The sequence below is a fragment of the Salvelinus alpinus genome, chromosome 23 (genome assembly GCF_045679555.1).
Source record: "Salvelinus alpinus chromosome 23, SLU_Salpinus.1, whole genome shotgun sequence".
In the NCBI taxonomy this organism is placed as follows: domain Eukaryota; kingdom Metazoa; phylum Chordata; class Actinopteri; order Salmoniformes; family Salmonidae; genus Salvelinus; species Salvelinus alpinus.
The window spans coordinates 48081376-48102671 of NC_092108.1; the positions used below are offsets into that span (position 1 = coordinate 48081376).

The 21296-nt window shown below is 41.0% G+C and overlaps 1 protein-coding gene across 1 annotated transcript in view; it reads right to left on the reverse strand.

Moving 5' to 3' along the window:
• The window catches only part of retreg1 (reticulophagy regulator 1), a 72100-nt gene extending 51097 nt beyond the window's left edge, over window positions 1-21003 (reverse strand). Inside the window, exons 1-3 of the mRNA XM_071362593.1 lie at window positions 20769-21003; window positions 19288-19406; window positions 13759-13789 (exon numbers count right to left, since the gene is read on the reverse strand). Of these exons, the coding sequence (XP_071218694.1) occupies window positions 13759-13789; window positions 19288-19406; window positions 20769-20893 (275 nt within the window). The 5' untranslated portion in view covers window positions 20894-21003. The remainder of the gene's footprint in view (window positions 1-13758; window positions 13790-19287; window positions 19407-20768) is intronic.
• Window positions 21004-21296: the final 293 nt, after the last annotated feature.

Below are 21296 nucleotides of genomic sequence, written 5' to 3' on the forward strand. Positions count from 1 at the left end.
CTCAGACGCCAGTAACAAAGACCTGTTACAAAACCAACATCAGGTGTCAGTGTTGTAGTACTCGAGACCGAGCTCAGGTCTCGACACCACATATTAAGTGTCTTTGTCTTGTCTTGGTGTCGGATACATTTTACTCGTTCTTGACTCGGTCTTGAACAATGAGGACATAATTTATTCCCGAGACCAGCCAAGACCAGATAAGGGAATCACCATTGAGACCAGTGTCTCTTTTACCTCCACATTCAATTTGATAAAAACATCAAAAAAATTAAATACAATATTAAACAAATAAAATACAGCACAACACATATTGCACAGACAAACATACATTTACACAAAACACAGTCAACTAAAACAAACATATTCTTCATGATAGAAATCCTCTTTCCGCTGCCTGAACAGCCCTGGAGACACTAATGCTGTCACGTTCCTGACCTGTTTTCTTTTGTCTTGTATTTATTTGGTTGGTCAGGGCGTGAGTTGGGTGGGTTTGTCTATGTGTGATTTTCTATGTTGGGATGTTTGTGTTCGGCCGGGTATGATTCTCAATCAGAGGCAGCTGTCAATCGTTGTCCCTGATTGAGAATCATACTTAGGCAGCCTGGGTTTCACGTGTGTTTTGTGGGTGTTTGTTCCTGTGTCAGGTTTTGTGCCACACAGGACTGTTTCGGTTTTGTCATGTTTGTTGGTTGTTTTGTATTTTGAAGTGTTTTGTTGACTTTCAGTAAATAATGAACACTAACCACTCTGCGTTTTGGTCCTCTCCTTCTGTCAGCGAGGACAGCCGTTACAAATGCATCTATTCTAAATGTATTTTGGAGATTATTCCAAACAAAACTAAAGGCTAACGTACCTAACACTTTAGACACCAAAGCAGTCTCCAGAGTTAACCAACCCTGTGAACGAGTTTAATGACTTGTCATTTTAAATCTTAACAATGAAGGTAGGTTTGCGGAAGCTTGTGGTGCATGGCTTTGTAAACAAAAAGAGCGTAATGATGTGGTTTACGTGACTTCAAAGAGGTTCAGACAACCTTTTGGTAAAGAATACAGTGATGAGTAATAAAACTGTCTCTGTGATAAAACCGAAGGGCGCTATGAGAAACAGCATACAAGGGTTTAAGAGTAGAGACAGCTGCACTTTGACAAATAGCATCACCATAATCAAGAACAGACTAGAGCGAGACAAGCTCATTTGTATGTTTTTTAAACAATAAATCATTGACACTCCAAGTACCAAGGTATTTGTATGCAGGGATGTGTTTGATTATAGAACCATCTGACGAGTGAATATGTAATCAATCTGAGACAATCTTACGAGACTCTTGAAAACAATATGTCTTTTAGTTTTGCCAGTATTAAGCACACACAAAATCAGACTGTAGCCTTGTCACAGCCAGGTCATAATAGTAACAGCCGCATATATACTTAACAAAAATATAAACGCAACATGCAACGATTTCAAAGATTTTACTGAGTTACAGTTCATATAAGAAAATCAGTCAATTGAAATAAATAAATTAGGCCCTTATCTATGGATTTCACATGACTGGGCAGGGGTGCAGCCATAGGTTGGCCTGGGAGTGCATAGGCCTACCCACTTGGGAGCCAGTCTCAGCCAATCAGAATTAGTTTTCCCCCACAAAAGGACTTTATTACAGACAGAAATACCCCTTCGTTTCATCAGCTGTCCGGTTGGCTGGTCTCAGATTATCTCGTAGGTGAAAAAGCCGGTCCTGGGCTAGCGTGGTTACCACATGGTCAGCAGTTGTAAGGCCGGTAATGCTAAATTCTCTAAAGCAACGTCGGAGGTGGCTTATGGTAGAGAAATTAACATTTAATTCTCTGGCAAGAGCTCTGGCGGACATTCCTGCAGTCAGCATGCCAATCGCACGCTCCCTCAAAACTTGAGACCTCTGTAGCATTGTGTTGGGTGACAAAACGGCACATTTTAGAGTGGCCTGATATTGTCACCAGTACAAGGTGCACCTGTGTAATGATTACGCTGCTTAATCAGCTTCTTGATATGCCACATCTGTCAGGTGGATGGATTATCTTGGCAAAGGAGAAATGCTCACTAACAGGGATGTAAACAAACGTGTGCACAAAAGTTGAGAGAAATAAGCTTTTTGTGCATGTGGAACATTTCTGGGATCTTTTATTTCAGCTCATGAAAAATGGGACCAACACTTTACATGTGGGGTTTATATTTTTGTTCAGTATAGATTACATTTGTGACTCACGACCTGGATTCGGTCTAATGTAGCAAAATTTGAAGTGGTGTTTTTTTACATTAGATAAAAGTAGAGACTCAGAGCTACAAAATGGTAGATCATACACTGCATTTTTGAAGGACAATGGGAAAGTTATTCTGCTTTGAAAGTTGATCAACTTGTGAACTCACTTTTTAGAAAATGTCCTTTGAATATTTTGGTATCTAGTGAAGAGCTCTTTGTCTACACCCAATCTGCATCGTTCACACCCTCTTAAGCTTTAGCCCCACCCATCTCGTTTCGCTATCGGAGCGTTCAGAACGCACACTTGACCAATGATTTATTTACCTCTGGATAACATGAAAACAGCCTAACCAGCACTGCTGGCAATAATTTCATTACGCTTTTTTGCCAACGTTTAGTGACAGACCACTTTAGAGTAAGACATGTAGCTAGCTAACTAGGTAAACAATGAACCTAGCTAGGTAACAATGTGTAAGATCACACACGTCACGTAACGTTAGTTAACGAGCCAGCCAGCTAACGTTACCTAGTTAAACAACAATGAACCTAGTGCCAAATCATGTCGTGACTACCCTGCATGAATCTGCTGGGAGCTAACTGTTTATATGTTTAAATGAATGATTAGAATATTCCACCCTGAAACCATATAATTGTAGTAAATTGATTAGAATCATACAATTATTATTAATGATGTGTGTAGTTTTAGTCAGTAAAATTATAATAAATGATGTGTATAGTTTTAGTCAGAATTAGGGTAAAACAGTATATCTGTACAATATGTCTTTATAGTATCTTAAACACAGACTGTCTGAGCAAAATTTGGTGCCGACCTTGGCTAGGGGCCACTGAGAGATTTGGGAGTGGGCAGGGAGTACTTCTCACGGTTTCCCTAATCTTGGGGGAGGACAGGGAGTGCTTCTCACGGTCTCCCTAATCTTTGTCGGCTGGGTAGTGATACAGTATGTGTGTAGGATACCTACTGTTCGTGTGTATGTATGTGCGTATGATATCTACTGTTTGTGTGGAAGTATGTGCGCTGTGTAGTAGTAACATAAAACACATGGATAAAATATAAAGACATAAGACAGCTGAACATTAAAGTAACGAACCACATGTTCACATTTATCATGAGACTGTGGTAATGGAGATATACTAAGAGACGTTCTGGCCCTCTTATTTTCTCCATTGTGCTGACAGACTGACCAGACACATGGGCACCTAAAACAATTGGACACACTAGACTTATAGTCTACACATTCCACTAAAAGCACACATACCAGAGAAATATGCCTAAGGCAACTGGACACTAATGATAAGAAGAGACATAGAGTCTGCCAATTCCAATAAGGACATACCAGAGAACATGCTGGGGCATTGAATTAAATACAGGGTTGAGTCATAGGCCTAGAGTATAGAGGGACATATATTATTTTTAAGACAAGCATGGGTCTGGCCACTATTATAATTTAACTGAAAGCAGATAATGGGCGTTAGTAGGCGTGAACAAGCAGGAAGCCTGAACTAAAAAGATAAGGATGGCAGGAAGAATTAGGGGAGGTATGCTTATTTGCATATGGGGTGGACCCATATGCTATTTATGTATAAATGTTGGAACCGGGGTGTGTTCCGCGGGGTGTGTTCCGCGGGGTGTGTTCCGCGGGGACATGCCAGTGGGCTGTACAGTTGTAATAAAGAGCATGTTTGATTTTAAAAGTTCTGGTAAGCGTTGTATTTGAAAATGATTTTCCACGACATAATTGGCGAGCTAGCCAGGAGCTGATAGGGACTGGGACGTTCTTGGCTGATGATGGGTTCTTTGGACAATCTAAACAAACAGAGGTGGCCGCCCAACTAGACGGTAAGCAAGTTCTTACAATAGTTGAAATGTTTGTGTAAGATTGCTCCAGAGATACTGTCTCAGCGAGAGGAGTGCCACGTAAGTCTCTCTTTCAAATTTCCTAAAATGAAACCAGTAAATACAAAAGAACTTTTAAATTCAATGAATTTGCATGTATGTGTAATTTGGGGAATGGTATTAAATGTAAATGTATGCGCATGTATAGAGACTGAGTGAATAGGTGCTGTGAACTTTGCTTGTGTTAGATGTAGAGTGAGCATGCATGCGCTCGTTCAGATCAGACCGTTCGAATGTGTAGCTTAAATGATGCGGTTGTTTGCGCATCTGGCTGAGATGGCTGGTTAACATTTTTGAAAAGGTCTGCTTGGGTGGGATATTCACAGCGCGGCAGAAGGGTCTGTTGGTGAATATTTAGTAGTTAAATTAATATTTCATGGTTACCGCTTTGAAAGAAGGACTGAACGGATGAAATATTTAGAAGGCAGGAAAAACGTTAGCCCGATTGTGCGGCGTTCAACTGCAAAAGTAGCTTATACAGTCAAAGCATAAAACAGTAGGTTGTAGGAAAACGTTGGCCCGATTGTGCGGCGTTCAACTGCAAAAGTGACTTATACGGTCAAAGCATAAATTAGTAGGTTGTAGGAAAACGTTGGCCCGATTGTGCGGCGTTCAACTGCAAAAGTAACTTATACGGTCAAAACATAAATCAGTAGTTAAATAAATATTCATAGTTTCCGCTCTGAAAGGAGGACTGTATGAGTGAAGTAGTAGGTGCAGGAAAAACGTTGGCCCGATTGTGCGGCGTTCAAATGCAAAAGAAATCCTGCGAATAAAAAACCGCTCTGTCTAGCTACCAGGGTTTGGTAATTCAGTAGGTCACGCCATAATACTACTCTAATAATAGAAGAAAAGATAAGTATTGGGGGTTGAATAGAATATGAAGACAAGCTGATCCGATTAGACAGTAGTCTCGTCATATTGTAGAAGTCTAGGCTTATGTAGGTGGAAGTGAATTAAGTCAATAAGGAAAGACAAGTTGTGTGTGTATGTAGGCAGAACGTCCAGGAGAGGGAGCGCGCAGCTCTCCTGTGACAGAGTAGAGTTGATGAAGGGTGTCGTTAACTGCTATTAGGCAGAGGGAAAGAAGTTAAGAAACATCGAAGTAAAATAAGTTATAAGCAAGGATAAAAACACTGATGTGATAAAGTAGTAAGCGACCATAGTAAAATTACTAAAAAGGTATCAAAATAAAGTATAGACAAAATAAATAACTAAAGGTAAAAGTAAGACGTTAGATAGAGATCTTAATGGAACGGGCAGTGGACCTGTGTGGCTCAGTTGGTAGAGCATGGTGCTTACAAACGCCTGGGTTGAGTGTTCAATTCCCACGGGGGGACCAGGATGAATATGTATGAACTTTCCAATTTGTAAGTCGCTCTGGATAAGAGCATCTGCTAAATGACTTAAATGTAACGTAAATGTAATATTAACAATATGTACACTTTCTTTTCCAGAAAGAATAAGGGAAAAAAAGGGTTTTTTAATCTTCTCTGGTCAACAATGTCATTGGAGACTGCATTACTGTGGAAAGCAGTTAATTAAAGTCAGCCGCTTTAAAAATAAAAATATCTGGATAAGGCTAAAACATGGAGTTCTGGATGAGTGAGTCCAGTCCCTTTGCGATTATTGGCTTATGATTCACTAGTGAGTACACCATGTACTGGGAATGAATATGCATTAGTAGATATATTGGAAGGGTTTTTTCCAATTCAGTTTCAAATTGGGTATGCAAAAGGATGAACATGTTTTTGAAAAATGTATTTAAGTTGCTCCTAAAGAAAGGGGGAGTGGAAACATATTAATGGTCTCAAAATGCCCTGAATCCTAGGAATTTCTTGTGAAAGACTGATCACCTTTTACTAGAAATTGTTGGAACAGGTGGGATATACTTATAAAATGTTTAAGACACTAGACTCTATTCAAACTGTATAATATTATCAGGCCACTCATGAGAGAAACTGAGACAAAAGGGCTATTGGGAAAATAGATAGTACTGGTATTTAAAGTGTTTAGTATAAATGTTAATTATTAAAGGGATGTTGTGTATTGAATAGATAAGGTCAAATTTGAGTTAAAGTAAACACTAAGGATTGTTATCATGAATATTGGGTTGGAAAATGTATAAAATAAAAAATATAACTGTTTAGTTATTTGGATATAGAACTGTTTAACGTTAATAGGCTTAGGGAAGCTCTGGAAACTAATCCTGAGACAAGGAGGTTGACAGAACTTACAGAATTTTAGATTAAAGGTTTTTTGTTTCTTTCGTTTTATAATGTCATTGGAATTGGGATGATAAAATGTAATGTTCAATTGAATAAATAGGTAGTCTGTTGTGCGAAGATACCCATGAATGAAGAAGAAAGAGACCAACAATAACATTGGCATAGAATGAAACGGATGGACGTTTTCCATTACATTACAAATAGTGGTAATATTGCAAATGTGCAATTATTATTATTATTATTATTATTATTATTATTATTTTTTTTTTTTAATTTCTCTTTTTCTCGTTTGGTCAATTTATTTTTGTTTTGAGGAACATAAGGTTGTGTATATGTTCCTGAGGAGGGACTGATATAAATGATATATAAATTGACTTAAGGATGTTTTAAGTATGTATCAAACAATGGCAGTTATGGGTTAGGGGACTTATAAATGAAGGTAATGGTAGTAAAGGGGTGTTATTTCTAGAAATATGTATAAAAATAGAGATAATTCACAGAAAAGGAAAGATAGCTGGCTGTGTAAAATATAGGGACAATTCTAAAAGTAAATAGAACAATTCACATATCTAAAGATATGGTAAAAAGAATAAGTGGTGGCATTTTGAACACTAGAGCAAAAGTTTAAGAAACTTATTACTTAGTTTTGATAGGATTGGATATTAATCCAACTGGAAGACATTTGACTGATTACATGTTATTGTACAGCAGTTGATGTAGGGAACATCATTTGACTATCATTGAATATTTCTGTGGCAGGAGGCCAGGTATTTGAGGCAGAATGGTTACATAGGGCTGTTATTAAAAATTAAGATTTAGTGATCTTGCTAATGTTGTCAGGAAATAACCCATGTGTTAGTGTGTATGTCCTCAGGAAAAAACAGCCAGAAATGGAAGGGCTTGGGCTGCATTCTGGAGACTGAGTGTACATCAAGATACACCAGGCTGGTGGTATACTTCTTACAACACTGCAGTGGTAAAGTTCTTTATGTCTCTCTTTGGTGGGTGCATAAGTCTCACGAGAAGTAAGGTCCAGCTGAATAATGGGTGAGCTTGAAAACACCATGACAGAGGATGTGGAATCAGAGAGAGAAAGAGAGAGAGATTAGATTCCACTATAGACATACTGGGTTGAGTTTGGAGGCTACTTGTTTTATTTTTAATACATCATGTGAAAGAGAATGGATAATAGGATATTATACTCTAAACAAACATGTTAAAGGGATTGATATGAAAGCATATACAGTGTTGAATTAATTCAAGAAGAGAGAATGTTAATTGTAGGTTATGCACATGATTATCAGTTGAAATGGAGTAGATGGGAAACTAAGTAAAAATGACATGATTTGGGAACACCTCTCAGAACCTGTGGCCGAAAGGGGAAGACTGGGTGGAAGCATGAGGAAGCTTTTTAGGGCTTTTATTTTTGTGGAGTCCAGCAGAAAAGTATCCTGGAGGCATAGAGTCAGGTAAAGAGAGAGTGGGAATTGTCATGGTCTCAGATTTCAGTTTGCATGAATATATTTATGCATAACACATAACATTGTCAATGCTGTTATGTTTTGTCTGTTGTTTTCCAAGTCTTATGTTTAGGAAACCAGAAGGAGAGGGGTTCGCCAGCTTCAGCTGGAATGTCTGTTTGTTGTGTGATGAGTGATGGAAGTAAGAGGATGTATGGTGCAATCTTAGAACAGAGGCCATAAGTCTCTAAGTATGAATGCTTCACAGAAAGTAGGCAGAAACCTGAACCAGGATGAGAGGTTCTGCGTCTGATGATCCAAGGGGACCAGAAGGACCTCTCTCAGTGGTACCAGGAGATCTAGTCCACGTTGGAGGGATCCGGAGGAAGTGGGATCAACCGAGGAGAGATGGACCCTATGAGGTGGCCAAAGCAACAAGAACGGCCGTCCAAGTGAAAAGAAGCCAGACGTGGTACCATCTGAACCACTGCAGCTGAGTCCCAACAGAGAGAAGGATACAACCACATAGAGATGAGGACACTGAGGATGCTGATTCACCAGGAGGGAGCCTGGAGGGAGCAGGAGCAGCGGAAACGATTGAGATGCCAGGGAGGAGCCAAGAAAACAGTAAATCAAGTGAAAGCCAAAATATGACACGTGCACCGACTAATGCACCCAGAAGAGGAGGAGAGGCCTCACAAGGAACAGAATAAGAACGTTTCTTTCCTAAAATTGAAACCCTTCCAGATGGAAGCTAAGTCCGGCCTGAGGAGGGAGCTTCAGGTGAAGAAAGAGGAGGAAAAGTCCCGCAAGCTGAAGAAAATGGGGATTACCCCACAATTGACTTTTAAACTTTTGAATGGCCTCCTTTACAGATAATTGATGTTAGAACAACAAAAGAATAATGACATTGACATAATAGAAGCAACAGTGAATGCTAGTATAGAAACAACAGACTAATGCACAATCAAGATGTATGGTGGGAGCAGGAAGAGAAGAATGGAATCAGCCGAACAATCCAAAAAGACTGACAAGGTTAGAATCTATGTTCCACCTCAATGTATAACAGAAGCAGGAGAACTGAAGTCTATCTCAATCATAAGGATCAAACCCTTATCGGAGATTGCACTCTGTGGATGGACACATCACCAAACAAAGGGAGAAGTTGTTTGGGACCCGAAAGGATGTGACCTGACATGAATCAAAGAAAAAGACGAGTAGGTGCTCATCATGAACAAGATTGAACCAGTGGAAGGTGAAGACCTACCCCTGCACCTGAACAGGAAGAACCTGTGACAACAACAAGGGTGGCGGCTGCTGTGACGACCACAGTAGTTACCACTAGATGACATCGACTGCCCTTACCAAGCAGACCACCGTGCCAACAAAGCAACCTGAGACATCAGTCAGGAGAGTTTTTTACTGACATTTGGAACTTTCTGATAAACTCTAATGATCTACCTCAAGATAAGAACATTGAAAAAGCGACAGAATTAGATATATTAGAACCACTCAAGGACAGCACACGAGAAGAAGTAGTGAAGAACGAGTGGTACAAATGGGTTAAGTCTATGGCAAACAAACACAGAATGGACAATTGTATTTTGTGTAGAAAATCACCTTTGTCTGATCTTTTAATAGTCTCTGAACCAGCATCATTTAAAAACTGTGTAAGTTGGAAAAATGACCATTGTACCAATAGAAAGTATTCTATTTCCTTGTGTGACATTGAATGTAGGATTGCTCAAGGGAGCACTAGAGGCAGAGCCATGTTAAACGAGACTAAGTTGGGAGACAATGATTGTGCTGCCTATGAAATTAGAACTGAATTAAATGGACCCTAGTTAGACAGAAGTACTGTGGTTAAAGGAAAATATGAATGTTTTTACAGACACCACACTGAAGGAATTGATGTAGGAAACACCACTGTAGAATGTGATACTATTTGGGTGCTAGAGAATGCGGGAGTTCGTAAAAGTAATGATAAAGGATTGATTATGAATAGAAAAGGGTTGTGTAGTTACATAACTCAGGTTGCGCCATCTCTTACTATGTTGAAAAATCAAGACAGAGGTATTGCTGATAGTTTCTGGATGTGTGGGAAAAAAAAAGAAAAAAAAACTAACTGTTGAATGTATTGCCTGATGGATGGATTGGTCCTTGTGCTTTAGTTAGAGCAATTAAATAGGTTACTATTATTGAATCACTCCATGATGACTATGTTAAACCTAGAGTTAAAATGGCTTATGATAAGGATCCTGAGGTATACCTTAATGCAATTGGACTGCTTAGAGGTCTACCTAGGGATTTCAAGGCCAGAGATGAGGTTAAATCAGGATTTGAATCTATATTTTTGTGGATAACACCAAATATGAACTTAGAATGGATTAATTATATTTTTATACCAAATTTGATCTTTTACTCTTATGAATATTGGAGATGTTTGGTCTAGTTGGTTTTCTTTAATGTTTCTGATTGGATCTTTTACTCCTATTTCACATTGGAGATGTTTGGTCTAGTTGGTTTATATGCTTCACTTTGTTTTAATTTTTTGTATTTTCTTGTTTATCATAGGTATTTTAATTTACTATCCCAAAGTCTTATTTGTATCATTTATGTGGCTAAATAGCCCCAGAGGGGGGATTGTAGTAGTAACATAAAACACATGGATAAAATATAAAGACATAAGACAGCTGAACATTAAAGTAACGAACCACATGTTCACATTTATCATGAGACTGTGGTAATGGAGATATACTAAGAGACGTTCTGGCCCTCTTATTTTCTCCATTGTGCTGACAGACTGACCAGACACATGGGCACCTAAAACAATTGGACACACTAGACTTATAGTCTACACATTCCACTAAAAGCACACATACCAGAGAAATATGCCTAAGGCAACTGGACACTAATGATAAGAAGAGACATAGAGTCTGCCAATTCCAATAAGGACATACCAGAGAACATGCTGGGGCATTGAATTAAATACAGGGTTGAGTCATAGGCCTAGAGTATAGAGGGACATATATTATTTTTAAGACAAGCATGGGTCTGGCCACTATTATAATTTAACTGAAAGCAGATAATGGGCGTTAGTAGGCGTGAACAAGCAGGAAGCCTGAACTAAAAAGATAAGGATGGCAGGAAGAATTAGGGGAGGTATGCTTATTTGCATATGGGGTGGACCCATATGCTATTTATGTATAAATGTTGGAACCGGGGTGTGTTCCGCGGGGTGTGTTCCGCGGGGTGTGTTCCGCGGGGTGTGTTCCGCGGGGTGTGTTCCGCGGGGACATGCCAGTGGGCTGTACAGTTGTAATAAAGAGCATGTTTGATTTTAAAAGTTCTGGTAAGCGTTGTATTTGAAAATGATTTTCCACGACAGCCGCTATAAAATGGATGTCTTTGTATTGTGGACTTCAGAACGTTCTCGTGAATACACATTTTACTATTGTAGGCTGGGCCTCTGTCTGTTTTCATTTCAACCAGTATCTTATAAACTCTGGGTTGCAGACTGAGTAGTTAATTGAAGTTCAGTTTATGAACATTGAGAACATAATTCTCTTAACACTAACCAACCAGGTTCAACGTTAGCTAGCTAAAATTAGGATGTAACTAGCAAAGTAAACGGTTCTGGGATATGAAAAATAACGTCATACACTTAACGTTTGCTAGGGAGCCACCCAGCTAACGTTTGATAGCTAGCTAGCTAACAGTACACTTTAGCTTGAAATTAAACCACTTTGTCAAAATAATAAACATGTAATATCTGAAAATGTAGCTAGCTAACGCTAGACTATCTTACCTTTTTACATCATCATGCATGATGGATGCGTCTCCCTGTCAGGAATGCCATGCCACAGTTTCCCTTAGTTTGAAGATGTAATCCGGAGACAGGTGTTTTCTCCATCCCTTTAGCTATCATATTCTAATTCCACTGATTTCAAAACTCGATCCTCCAGAAAGTAGAGAGTAACACTTATGCAGCTCCACTACATATTTTTTTTAAAAGCTGCGTTCGACAGGATTACCAACACAGACTGACCACCTCAAATAGACAGAAGCCTGCTATATGGCAGACCAATCCGAACTCCTCTCTCGGCATGTCCAGCCCACTCATTATCTCAGCCAATCATGGCTAGTGGAAGGTTGCTGACTTTTTCTGTGGCTTAAGCAACAAGGCTCGTAATTTAACAATTCTATTAATATTTACAGATGGCATATAAGTTTGTTATTAAGGCACATGAAAGTTCACAAGTTCCAGAAGGCATTTCTGCCCAAAAAAATGCATTTTGATCAAAATTACAAATAAACGTTAAAATGGCTCTCCTGTGAAGTAATGCTTTGTGACATACACCTAGTTTCCTGAAACGGGTCACATTTAAAATGTTTAGCTTCTGTCCCTCTCCTCGCCCCTACCTGGGCTCAAACCAGGGACCCTCTGCACACATCAACAACTGCCAAATAGCATGATAAGCGGTATCAAACGCTTTTGACAGGTCCACAAACAAGGCAGCACAATTATGCTAAAGCATTGACAATATTATCAACTAATGTGGTTGCTGTAATAGTGTTGTGCCCTGGCCTAAACCCAGATTGATTTATATTCAAAATACCATGCTCAGATAAAAAAGAGCAAAGTTGCTTATTTACCAAAGATTCGAGAATCTTGGCTAGATATGGAAGCCTCATAATTATCAGCTACTATTCAGTCAGCGCATAAAAATGCTTTGCCATGCAAAATATACACACTCCTTTCATGATACATTACCATCTTATTGCCGATTAAAAGCTGAGCTTCCTACTTTACTCATAACATTACTGTACTTTACTTTAGTTTAAAAATAGCTTAAAAAAAACTTGTTTCGCTCGTCTGAATTTCCTTGCTCAGCTAGTGCAGCTTGGCATTTATTGGGATGACTCATGTACAAGAGGCAGCTCTGCAGGGTACTCACTAGCTGGTACAGCTACACAGTCAAAATGTTAAACCTAACCCTAACCTTAACCCTAACCTTGACCACATTGCTAACCTTATGCCTGACCCTAACCTTAAATTAAGACCAAGCAAATTTTTGTTTTCATAAAATTTTACTATATAGCCAATTTTGACTTTGCCGCTGGCCCATCTAGTGGAAATCGCTCAGCTCTGCCTCCAGGACCAGCTTCATCCCAATAAACGTCAACCTGCTCCATGCAGCTAGTAGGCAAGAGTGGGGAAAGTTGCGTGCTCACTATTAGTAAGGACAGACCGAGGAAGTTGTTACATATTTTGTATTTTTATCTATTATTTAGAGTTTGGGTTAGTAATAAAGTTTTCAGCATTCTGAACATCTAAAGAATCTATATGTTCTTCTGAAATATGAATACAGAAATAATGGGAATTTTGAACTCTTATTATCGGGGCAATTTGAAACAATTACAATCATGGTCTTGAATTGGACTAGCTTTAGATGGTCTCGAACACAACACTGTCAGGTGCTTTGTCTCACAGCTGAGCAAATATAGCGGGATGCGGACACACACAGGTAACATTAAAAGGAATACTTCAGGATTTTGGCAATGAGGCCCTTCATCTACTTCCCCAGAGTCAGATGAACTTGTGGATACCATGTTTATGTCTCTGTGTCCAGTATGAAGGAAGTTGTTTTGTGAGCCAATGCTAACTAGTGTTAGCACATTTAATGGAAGCCCATAGACTTCCAGTCATTGCACTAGCGCTGGTTAGCAATTTCCTTCAAACCGCAGACATAAAAATGGTATCCATGAGTTCATCTGACTCTGGGGAAGTAGATCAAGTATCCCTTTAAGGGGAGTATTCAATACAAGCCATATTGTGAGCTCTCTCTCTCACACACACACAAGCGCACACACATATTACACACAAACAATGTGTTGATAATACAACAGAGCTCCTACCTTCCAGTCATACTGCGCCATAAGTGGGCCCCTATAAGTGAGAGAACAGACATTTTATTGTTCAACATTTGCTGTCCAATAGGCTGCCAATGTTCTCCTGACATGCTTCACAAAACCAACCGAACAAACGCAACCTACCCAGTCCATTCAGACCTCAAGGTTGAAAGTTGAGCTTGAGAACAAAGGCAGAAGCAACAAGGGAGAGATTGCTCATGTTGAATCAAAAATCAACCCCCAGACCATACCCCTTTACAGCACAATTCACCTTATTCACAACGAGGCCATTGTTCACTGACCAACGTAAATGTTTAACTGTTCAAACGGGTTAGGGAGTGAACTGCTCCATTTAAACCAATACAAAAACCTTCTTTACGTGTGATCTGTAGATAAAACACAGTTGAATAAAATAAGGTCATTAGTTTATGATACTCAAAAGAACATCACTAGTGCATTGTCATTGTCATCTGACACAACTGTTTATCAGCTACCCGTTCGAGCCGTCTACGGTAGAACGCTCAGCTGTGAAAAAGGTTTAATACCCATATTGCTTCTATCTTTTCTGCCGTTTTCAGAACTACCTGGATTGGCTAGGGAGTATGGTTAAGGGGTCCATTTGGGATTCAGATTGCAAAGCAGCCCAGAGTGAGACACAGCCACTTCTATTTCTTGGTGGCTGTATTTGTATTATTAAGGATCCCCATCAGCTGCTGCCAATGCAGCACTCTTCCTGGGGTCCAGCAACATTAAGGCAGGTATACACAATTTAAAATATTACATGACATTACATTTCATAACACTTTTCACAACACATTAAGTGTGTTCCCTCAGGCCAACACTCTACTACCACATATCTACAATACAAAATCCATGTGTACGTGTGTGTAGAGTGCGTGTCTTATCATGTGTATGTGTGTCTGTGCCTGTGTGTGTGTCTCATCACAGTCACCGCTTTTACATAAGGTGTATTTTTAAATCAGATTTTACTGCTTGCATCAGTTACCTGATGTGGAATAGAGCTCCATGTAGCCATGGCTCTATGTAGTACTGTGCGCCTCCCATTCTCTGCTCTGGACTTGGGGATTGTGAAGAGACCTCTGGTGGCATGTTTTGTGGGGTATGAATGGGTGTCCGAGTGCTAGTAGTTTAAAACAGACAGCTCGGTGCATTCAGCATGTCAATACTTCTTACAAAAACAAGTAGTGATGAAGTCAATCTCTCTTCTTCTTTGAGCCATGAGAGATTGACATGCATATTATTAATGTTAGCTCTCCGTGTACATTTAAGGGCCACCCGTGCTGCCCTGTTCTGAACCAAATGTAATTTTCCTAAGTCCCTCTTTGTGGCACCTGACCACAACGGCTGGACAGTAGTGCGACAAAACGAGGGCCTGTAGGACCTGCCTTGTTGATAGTGTTGTTAAGGCAGAGTAGCGCTTTATTATGGACAGACTTTCCACATCTTAGCTAGTATTTGCATCAACATGTTTTGCCCATGACAGTTTACAGTCCAGGGTTACTCCAAGCAGTTTAGTCACCTCAACTTGCTCAATTTCCACATTATTCATTACAATATTTAGTTGAGGTTTGGGGATTAGTGAATGATTTGTCGCAAATACAATGCTTTCAGTTTTATAAATATTTAGGACTAACTTATGTATTGCCACCCATTCTGAAACTGACTGCAGCTCATGTTAAGTGTTGCAGTAATTTCACTCGCTTTAGAAGCTGACATGTATAGTGTTGAGTCACCTGCATACATAGACACTTTACTCAAAGCCAGTGGCATGTCATTAGTAAAAATGGAACAAAGTAAGGGGCCTAGATAGCTTCCCTGGGGAATTCCTGATTCTACCTGGATTATGTTGGAGGCTTCCATTAAAGAACATCCTCTGTGTTCTGTTAGACAGGTAACTCTTTATCCACAATATAGCAGGGGTGTAAAGCTATAACAAACCTTTATCCAGCAGCAGACTATGATCGATAATGTCAAAAGCCACAATGAAGTCCAATAAAACAGCTCCCACAATATTTTTATCATACATTGCTCTCAGCCAATCAGTCATTTGTGTAAGTGCATGTTGAATGTCCTTCCCTATAAGCATGCTGAAAGTCTGTTGTCAATTTGTTTACTGTAAAATAGCATTATATCTGGTCAAACACCATTTTTTGGAAATGTTTACTAAGGGTTGGTAATAGGCTGATTGGTCAGCTATTTGAGCCAGTAAAGGTCTGTTTGGTGGAGTGCTGCAGAGATGGTTGTCCTTCTGGAAGGTTCTCCCATCTCCACAAAGGAACTCTAGAGCCCTGTCAGAGGACCATTGTGTTATTGGTCACCTCCCTGACCAAGGTTGTTCTCCCCCGATTGCTCAGTTTAGCCGGGCGGCCAGCTTTAGGAAGAGTCTTGGTGTTTCCAAACTTCTTCCATTTAAAAATTATGGAGGCCACTGTGTTCTTGGGAACCTTCAATGCTGCAGACATTTTTTGGTACCCTTCCCCAGATTTGTGCCTCGACACAAACCTGTCTCTGAGCACTATGGACAATTCCTTCAACCTCATGGCTTGGTTTTTGTTCTGACATGCACTGTCAACTGTGGGACCTTATATAGACAGGTGTGTACCTTTCCATTACATGTCCAATCAATTGGATTTACCACAGGTGGACTCCAATCAGGATGTATTGGCACAAACGCTAGAAAGAAACTTCCTTCAAACTACACGCAGAGACATAAAAATGGTATCCACGAGTTCATCTGACTCTGAGGAAGTAGTTAAAGGAACATTCCCTTTAACACCACTCAACCGATTATAGTCTTCAATTGTCACGCCCTGACCTTAGAGAGCCTTTCTATGTCTCTATTTGGTTAGGTCAGGGTGTGATTTGGGTGGGCAATCTAGTTTTCCTATTTCTTTGTTTGGCCTGGTATGGTTCCCAATCAGAGGCAGCTGTCTATCATTGTCTCTGATTGGGGATCATACTTAGGCAGCCTTTTTTCCCACCTTAGGTTGTGGGATCTTGATTTTGTTAGTTGCTGTATAGCCTGCAGAACTTTACGTTCGTTTTGTATTTTGTTGGGTTTGGTGTTCATTTTAAATAAAAGTAAGATGTTCGCCTATCACGCTGCACCTTGGTCTCATTCCAAGGTTTGGTTTGGTGTCTGGAGCAAGACAGTCGCCGTGAGGAGCGTGGGACCAGTCAGGCACCGTGTTTTGCGGAGATACGCAATGTGTCTCCAGTGCGCATCCACAGCCCGGTACGTTCTATGCCAACTCCTCGCACTTGCCGTGCGAAAGTGAGCACCCAGCCAGGACTGGTTGTGCCGGCTCAGCGCTCCTGGTCTCCAGTACGCCCCCACGGTCCAGGATATCCTGCGCCGGCTCTAAGCACTGTGTCGCCAGTGCGCCTTCACAGCCCAGTACGTCCTGTGCCAGCGCCCAGCACTTGCCGGACTAAAGTGAGCATCCAGCCAGGACGGGTTGTGCCAGCTCTACGCTCCAGACCTAAAGTGCGCCTCCACGGCCCAGTATATCCTGTGCCAGCTCCACACTCCAGGCCTCCTGTGCGTCTCCCCAGCCCGGTACGTCCTGTGCCAGCTCCACGCTCCAGGCTTCCTGTGCATCTCCCCAGCCCGGTACGTCCTGTGCCAGCTCCACGCTCCAGGCCTCCTGTGCGTATCCCCAGCCCGGTACATCCTGTGCCGGCTCCATGCACCCGGCCTCAAGTGATGATCCATGGCCCGAAGCCTCCAGTGATAATCCATGGCACGAAGCCTCCAGTGATGTTCCATGGCCCGAAGCCTCCAGTGATGATCCATGGCCCGGAGCCTCCAGTGATGATCCATGGCCCGAAGCCTCCAGTGATGATCCATGGCCCAGCTGGCTGGAGTGTTTACAGACATATTCAATCTCTCCCTATCCCAGTCTGCTGTCCCCACATGCTTCAAGATGGCCACAATTGTTCCTGTACCCAAGAAAGCATAGGTAACTGAACTAATTGACTGTCGCCCCATAGCACTCACTTCTGTCATCATGAAGTGCTTTGAGAGACTGGTCAAGGATCATATTACCTCTACCTTGCCCGACACCCTAGACTCACTTCAATTTGCTTACCACAGACGGTAAATCCACAGACGATGCGATCGCCATCGCACTGCACACTGCCCTATTCCATCTGGACAGTAGCGGGCCGCATCGGTGGCACTGTGTTATCCTCAAAGCGGGCAAAGAAAGTGTTAACTTGTCTGGCAGCAAGACTTCAGTGTCCGCGACGTGGCTGGTTTTCCCTTTGTAGTCTGTGATTGTCTGTAGACCCTGCCACATACGTCTCGTGTCTGAGCCGTTGAATTGCGACTCCACTTTGTCTCTACACTGACATTTTGCCTGTTTGATTGCCTTACGGAGGGAATAACTACACTGTTTGTATTCGGCCATATTCCCAGTCACCTTAAAGTGATTAAATGCGGTGGTTCGCGCTTTCAGTTTTGCGTGAATGCTGCCATCTATCCACGGTTTCTGGTTAGGGTAGGTTTTAATAGTCACAGTGGGTACATCCTGATAAACTCAGTCACAGTCTCAGTCATCAGTGAATTCGTCAATGTTAATTCGTCAACGCTACCCGGAACATATCTCAGTGTGCATGATCATAACAATCTTTAAGCGTGGATCTGTTGCAGTCATGACGCAAGTTGTGCTATGCTGTCAAATACTCCCACGTTTCTAGTTTGACCAGCTGTTTTCAGCAACTGATATTTTTTAACTAGCTTGTCATATTGGCAGGTTTGCTAGCAAAAAAATATTTACCTAGCTTCTAGTCTAGTGTTTGATATTCAACGCGATTTCCTCGTAATGAACAGTGTCGAGTGTCCTGACGAAAAGGCAAACTTTTCTAGCTATGCCAGGCAAAATCGGGCATTATCAGCTCATTGTTATGGATGTATCCAAGTAAATGTAAATATAAAACAGCTACTTGGCTTTTATTTTGGCTGCAAAGGTCGTGACTGTGTTAGCCGTAGCTAGCTGGCTAGCTAGCAAGCAAGGGATGAACGACTGGGTCGCATCCATAAATATCGAACTAATCGAACGAACGACTGGGTCGTGTCTCTAGCAACCAAAAGATGAGAAAGCATGAATTTGTATAAAAGTATTTATAAAAAAAGTATTTATATCACTAAATGTGTGCTTTTATATATTTTGGGGGGCAGCTGTGGTATAAGCGGGATAAACACCTCCGTTCTGTATATTACCAGCAGGTAACCTAGCAGTTAATAGCATTGGGCCAGTAACTGAAAAGTTGCTGGTTTGAATCCGAGGTGAAAAATCTATCAATGTGCCCGTGAACAAGGCACTTAACCCTAATTGCTCCTGTAAGTCGCTCTGGATAAATGACTAAACATTTAAACAAACAAACGCAGATGTTCTGTACATTACCTTGGAAAAATGAACTCTGCAAAGGGATTCTGCGCTGCGTTGTCCATTATTTTCAAGGTAATGTACAGAACATCGGCGTTTATCCCTTAAATATTGAGCTACATACCTTTAGAGAAAGAGACACATCTGGAGAGAGCCACATCTTTAACAAGCAGCACTGTCACCATCAGCGCCAAGGAAAGGGCAAGAAGACAATACGCTCTATAGGAACTGAGGGCCACAAACCTAGAGGATCAGAAATAAACAATGTCATCATGGGTCATTATCTGTCTTTTATCTCTCATCCTGATGCTATGTTGTGAGCTTGCACTGTACATGGAGAAGAATTAAACAAATCATTAAGGATTGCAGCTAACTAACTAAATAACCAAGTCACAAAATTAAACAGACAAACATATTGTCTAAACCTGATGTTGGACTGAGCGAGAGAAATGCATTACACATTATCATTACCCGTACGAAAAAAGATTGCAGTCAGAGTGCAGCATAACTGCAGTACCTTGCAGTATAACTGTAGTTAAATGGCAGAATAACTGCAGTATGCTGCAAATACTGTGTCCAAAATAACACCTTTTTTTTTACTGCAGTAATTTTGTAGTGTAACTGCATTTAGAGTGCAGTTATTCTGCACTTACTGCATCCAAAATGCCACAGTCGACTGCAGTTACTGCACTTTTACTGCAGTTTCAAAACTGCAATCTTTTTTTGTAAGGGCAATATGCATTCAATACCACTCAATGCCCTTCACTGTAAAACCATGACTATGGAAACCTCTCTTTTACTTTCTCTCTTCTGTTCCCATTTTCTAGTCATAACATGCCTTGTTTTTGTGTTGTTGAAGTTGAGTTAAACTTGCTTGGCCAAGGTAATAGCACAGCTATAATCTTTACACGTTCATAATCCAGGCAACAGCCTACTGTGAGGAACAAAACAAAACAGGATTTGAGGTTTTGCATAAAATGTCCTGCAGACATAGTTAATGTCAGAATAATTTATAGGTGGGAGAGGACAGTTGCTTACTCAATGCTTAACACTATAGGCACGCACTTGCACGCGCACACACACAGTCGATCTTGTTGTTGTTCCCACTCCCTATCCAACATAAATTATGAATTTGACATTATACACATCCAGGTTATTTTTTATTTAACCTTTATTTAACTACTCAAGTCAGTTAAAGAACAAATTTTTATTTACACTGACGGCCTACCGATGGCCAAACCCTAACGACGCTGGGCCAATTGTGCGCCGCCCAATGGGACTCCCAATCACAGCCGGTTGTGATACAGCTTGGAATTAAACCAGGGTCTGTAGTGACGCGTCTAGCACTGAGATGCAGTGCCTTAGACCGCTGCGCCACTCGGGAGTCATGATATTGCATCATATTGCAATTGCATTCAATATGCACTCACTCCAAATCAAATATCTTATTTGCAAATCATGATACCGTAGGCTATGACATACACAACATTTCACCACAATTCGAATGTTATAGATATGCTATAATAATGGAGGAGAACAAATGTAAAAGCACTCAATGGGTTGTTTTCAACGACGGACACATCATTTCCACTACGTCATGCTTACCAGTACACCGCAGTGGTGGCAGCAAAGAGTGTCGTGGTCCTAAAAGGTTTATTCCAGTTGATCACGTTTGAACTGCGACAGTCCGCTATAACAGCCTGCCCTTCCTCGTGCCCAGCCGCCGCCATCGTCCCACCTGAGTGTCTAGCCCTGGCCAAACTCACCGCTGCAGCCTCCGGCCCCGCCACTATGGCAGCATCCTCGAATCCGTGTCGATTCTGACGTGGGAGAGGCTATATGGACACGCCTGGTGCCCAAAGGGATGACGTATGTCGCGCATCTGAGTCGAGTGCGGAGACTAATGTATTCGGTTCAGTCAAGTCGTTCTGATAAACCCTTCCCATATAGTTTATGCTGGTTAGCTGACAACAACAACAGCATAGTGCTACTTAAAATAGAGTGATGTTCATTTCGATGGAAGTAACTGTATTAGTCACCATCTGGATTTGGTCACCATCTCTAATTTTTACCATCTGACGTGATTTTTATTTCCAGTGGGATAGTAGCCTACATGATACATAACTTCTAATA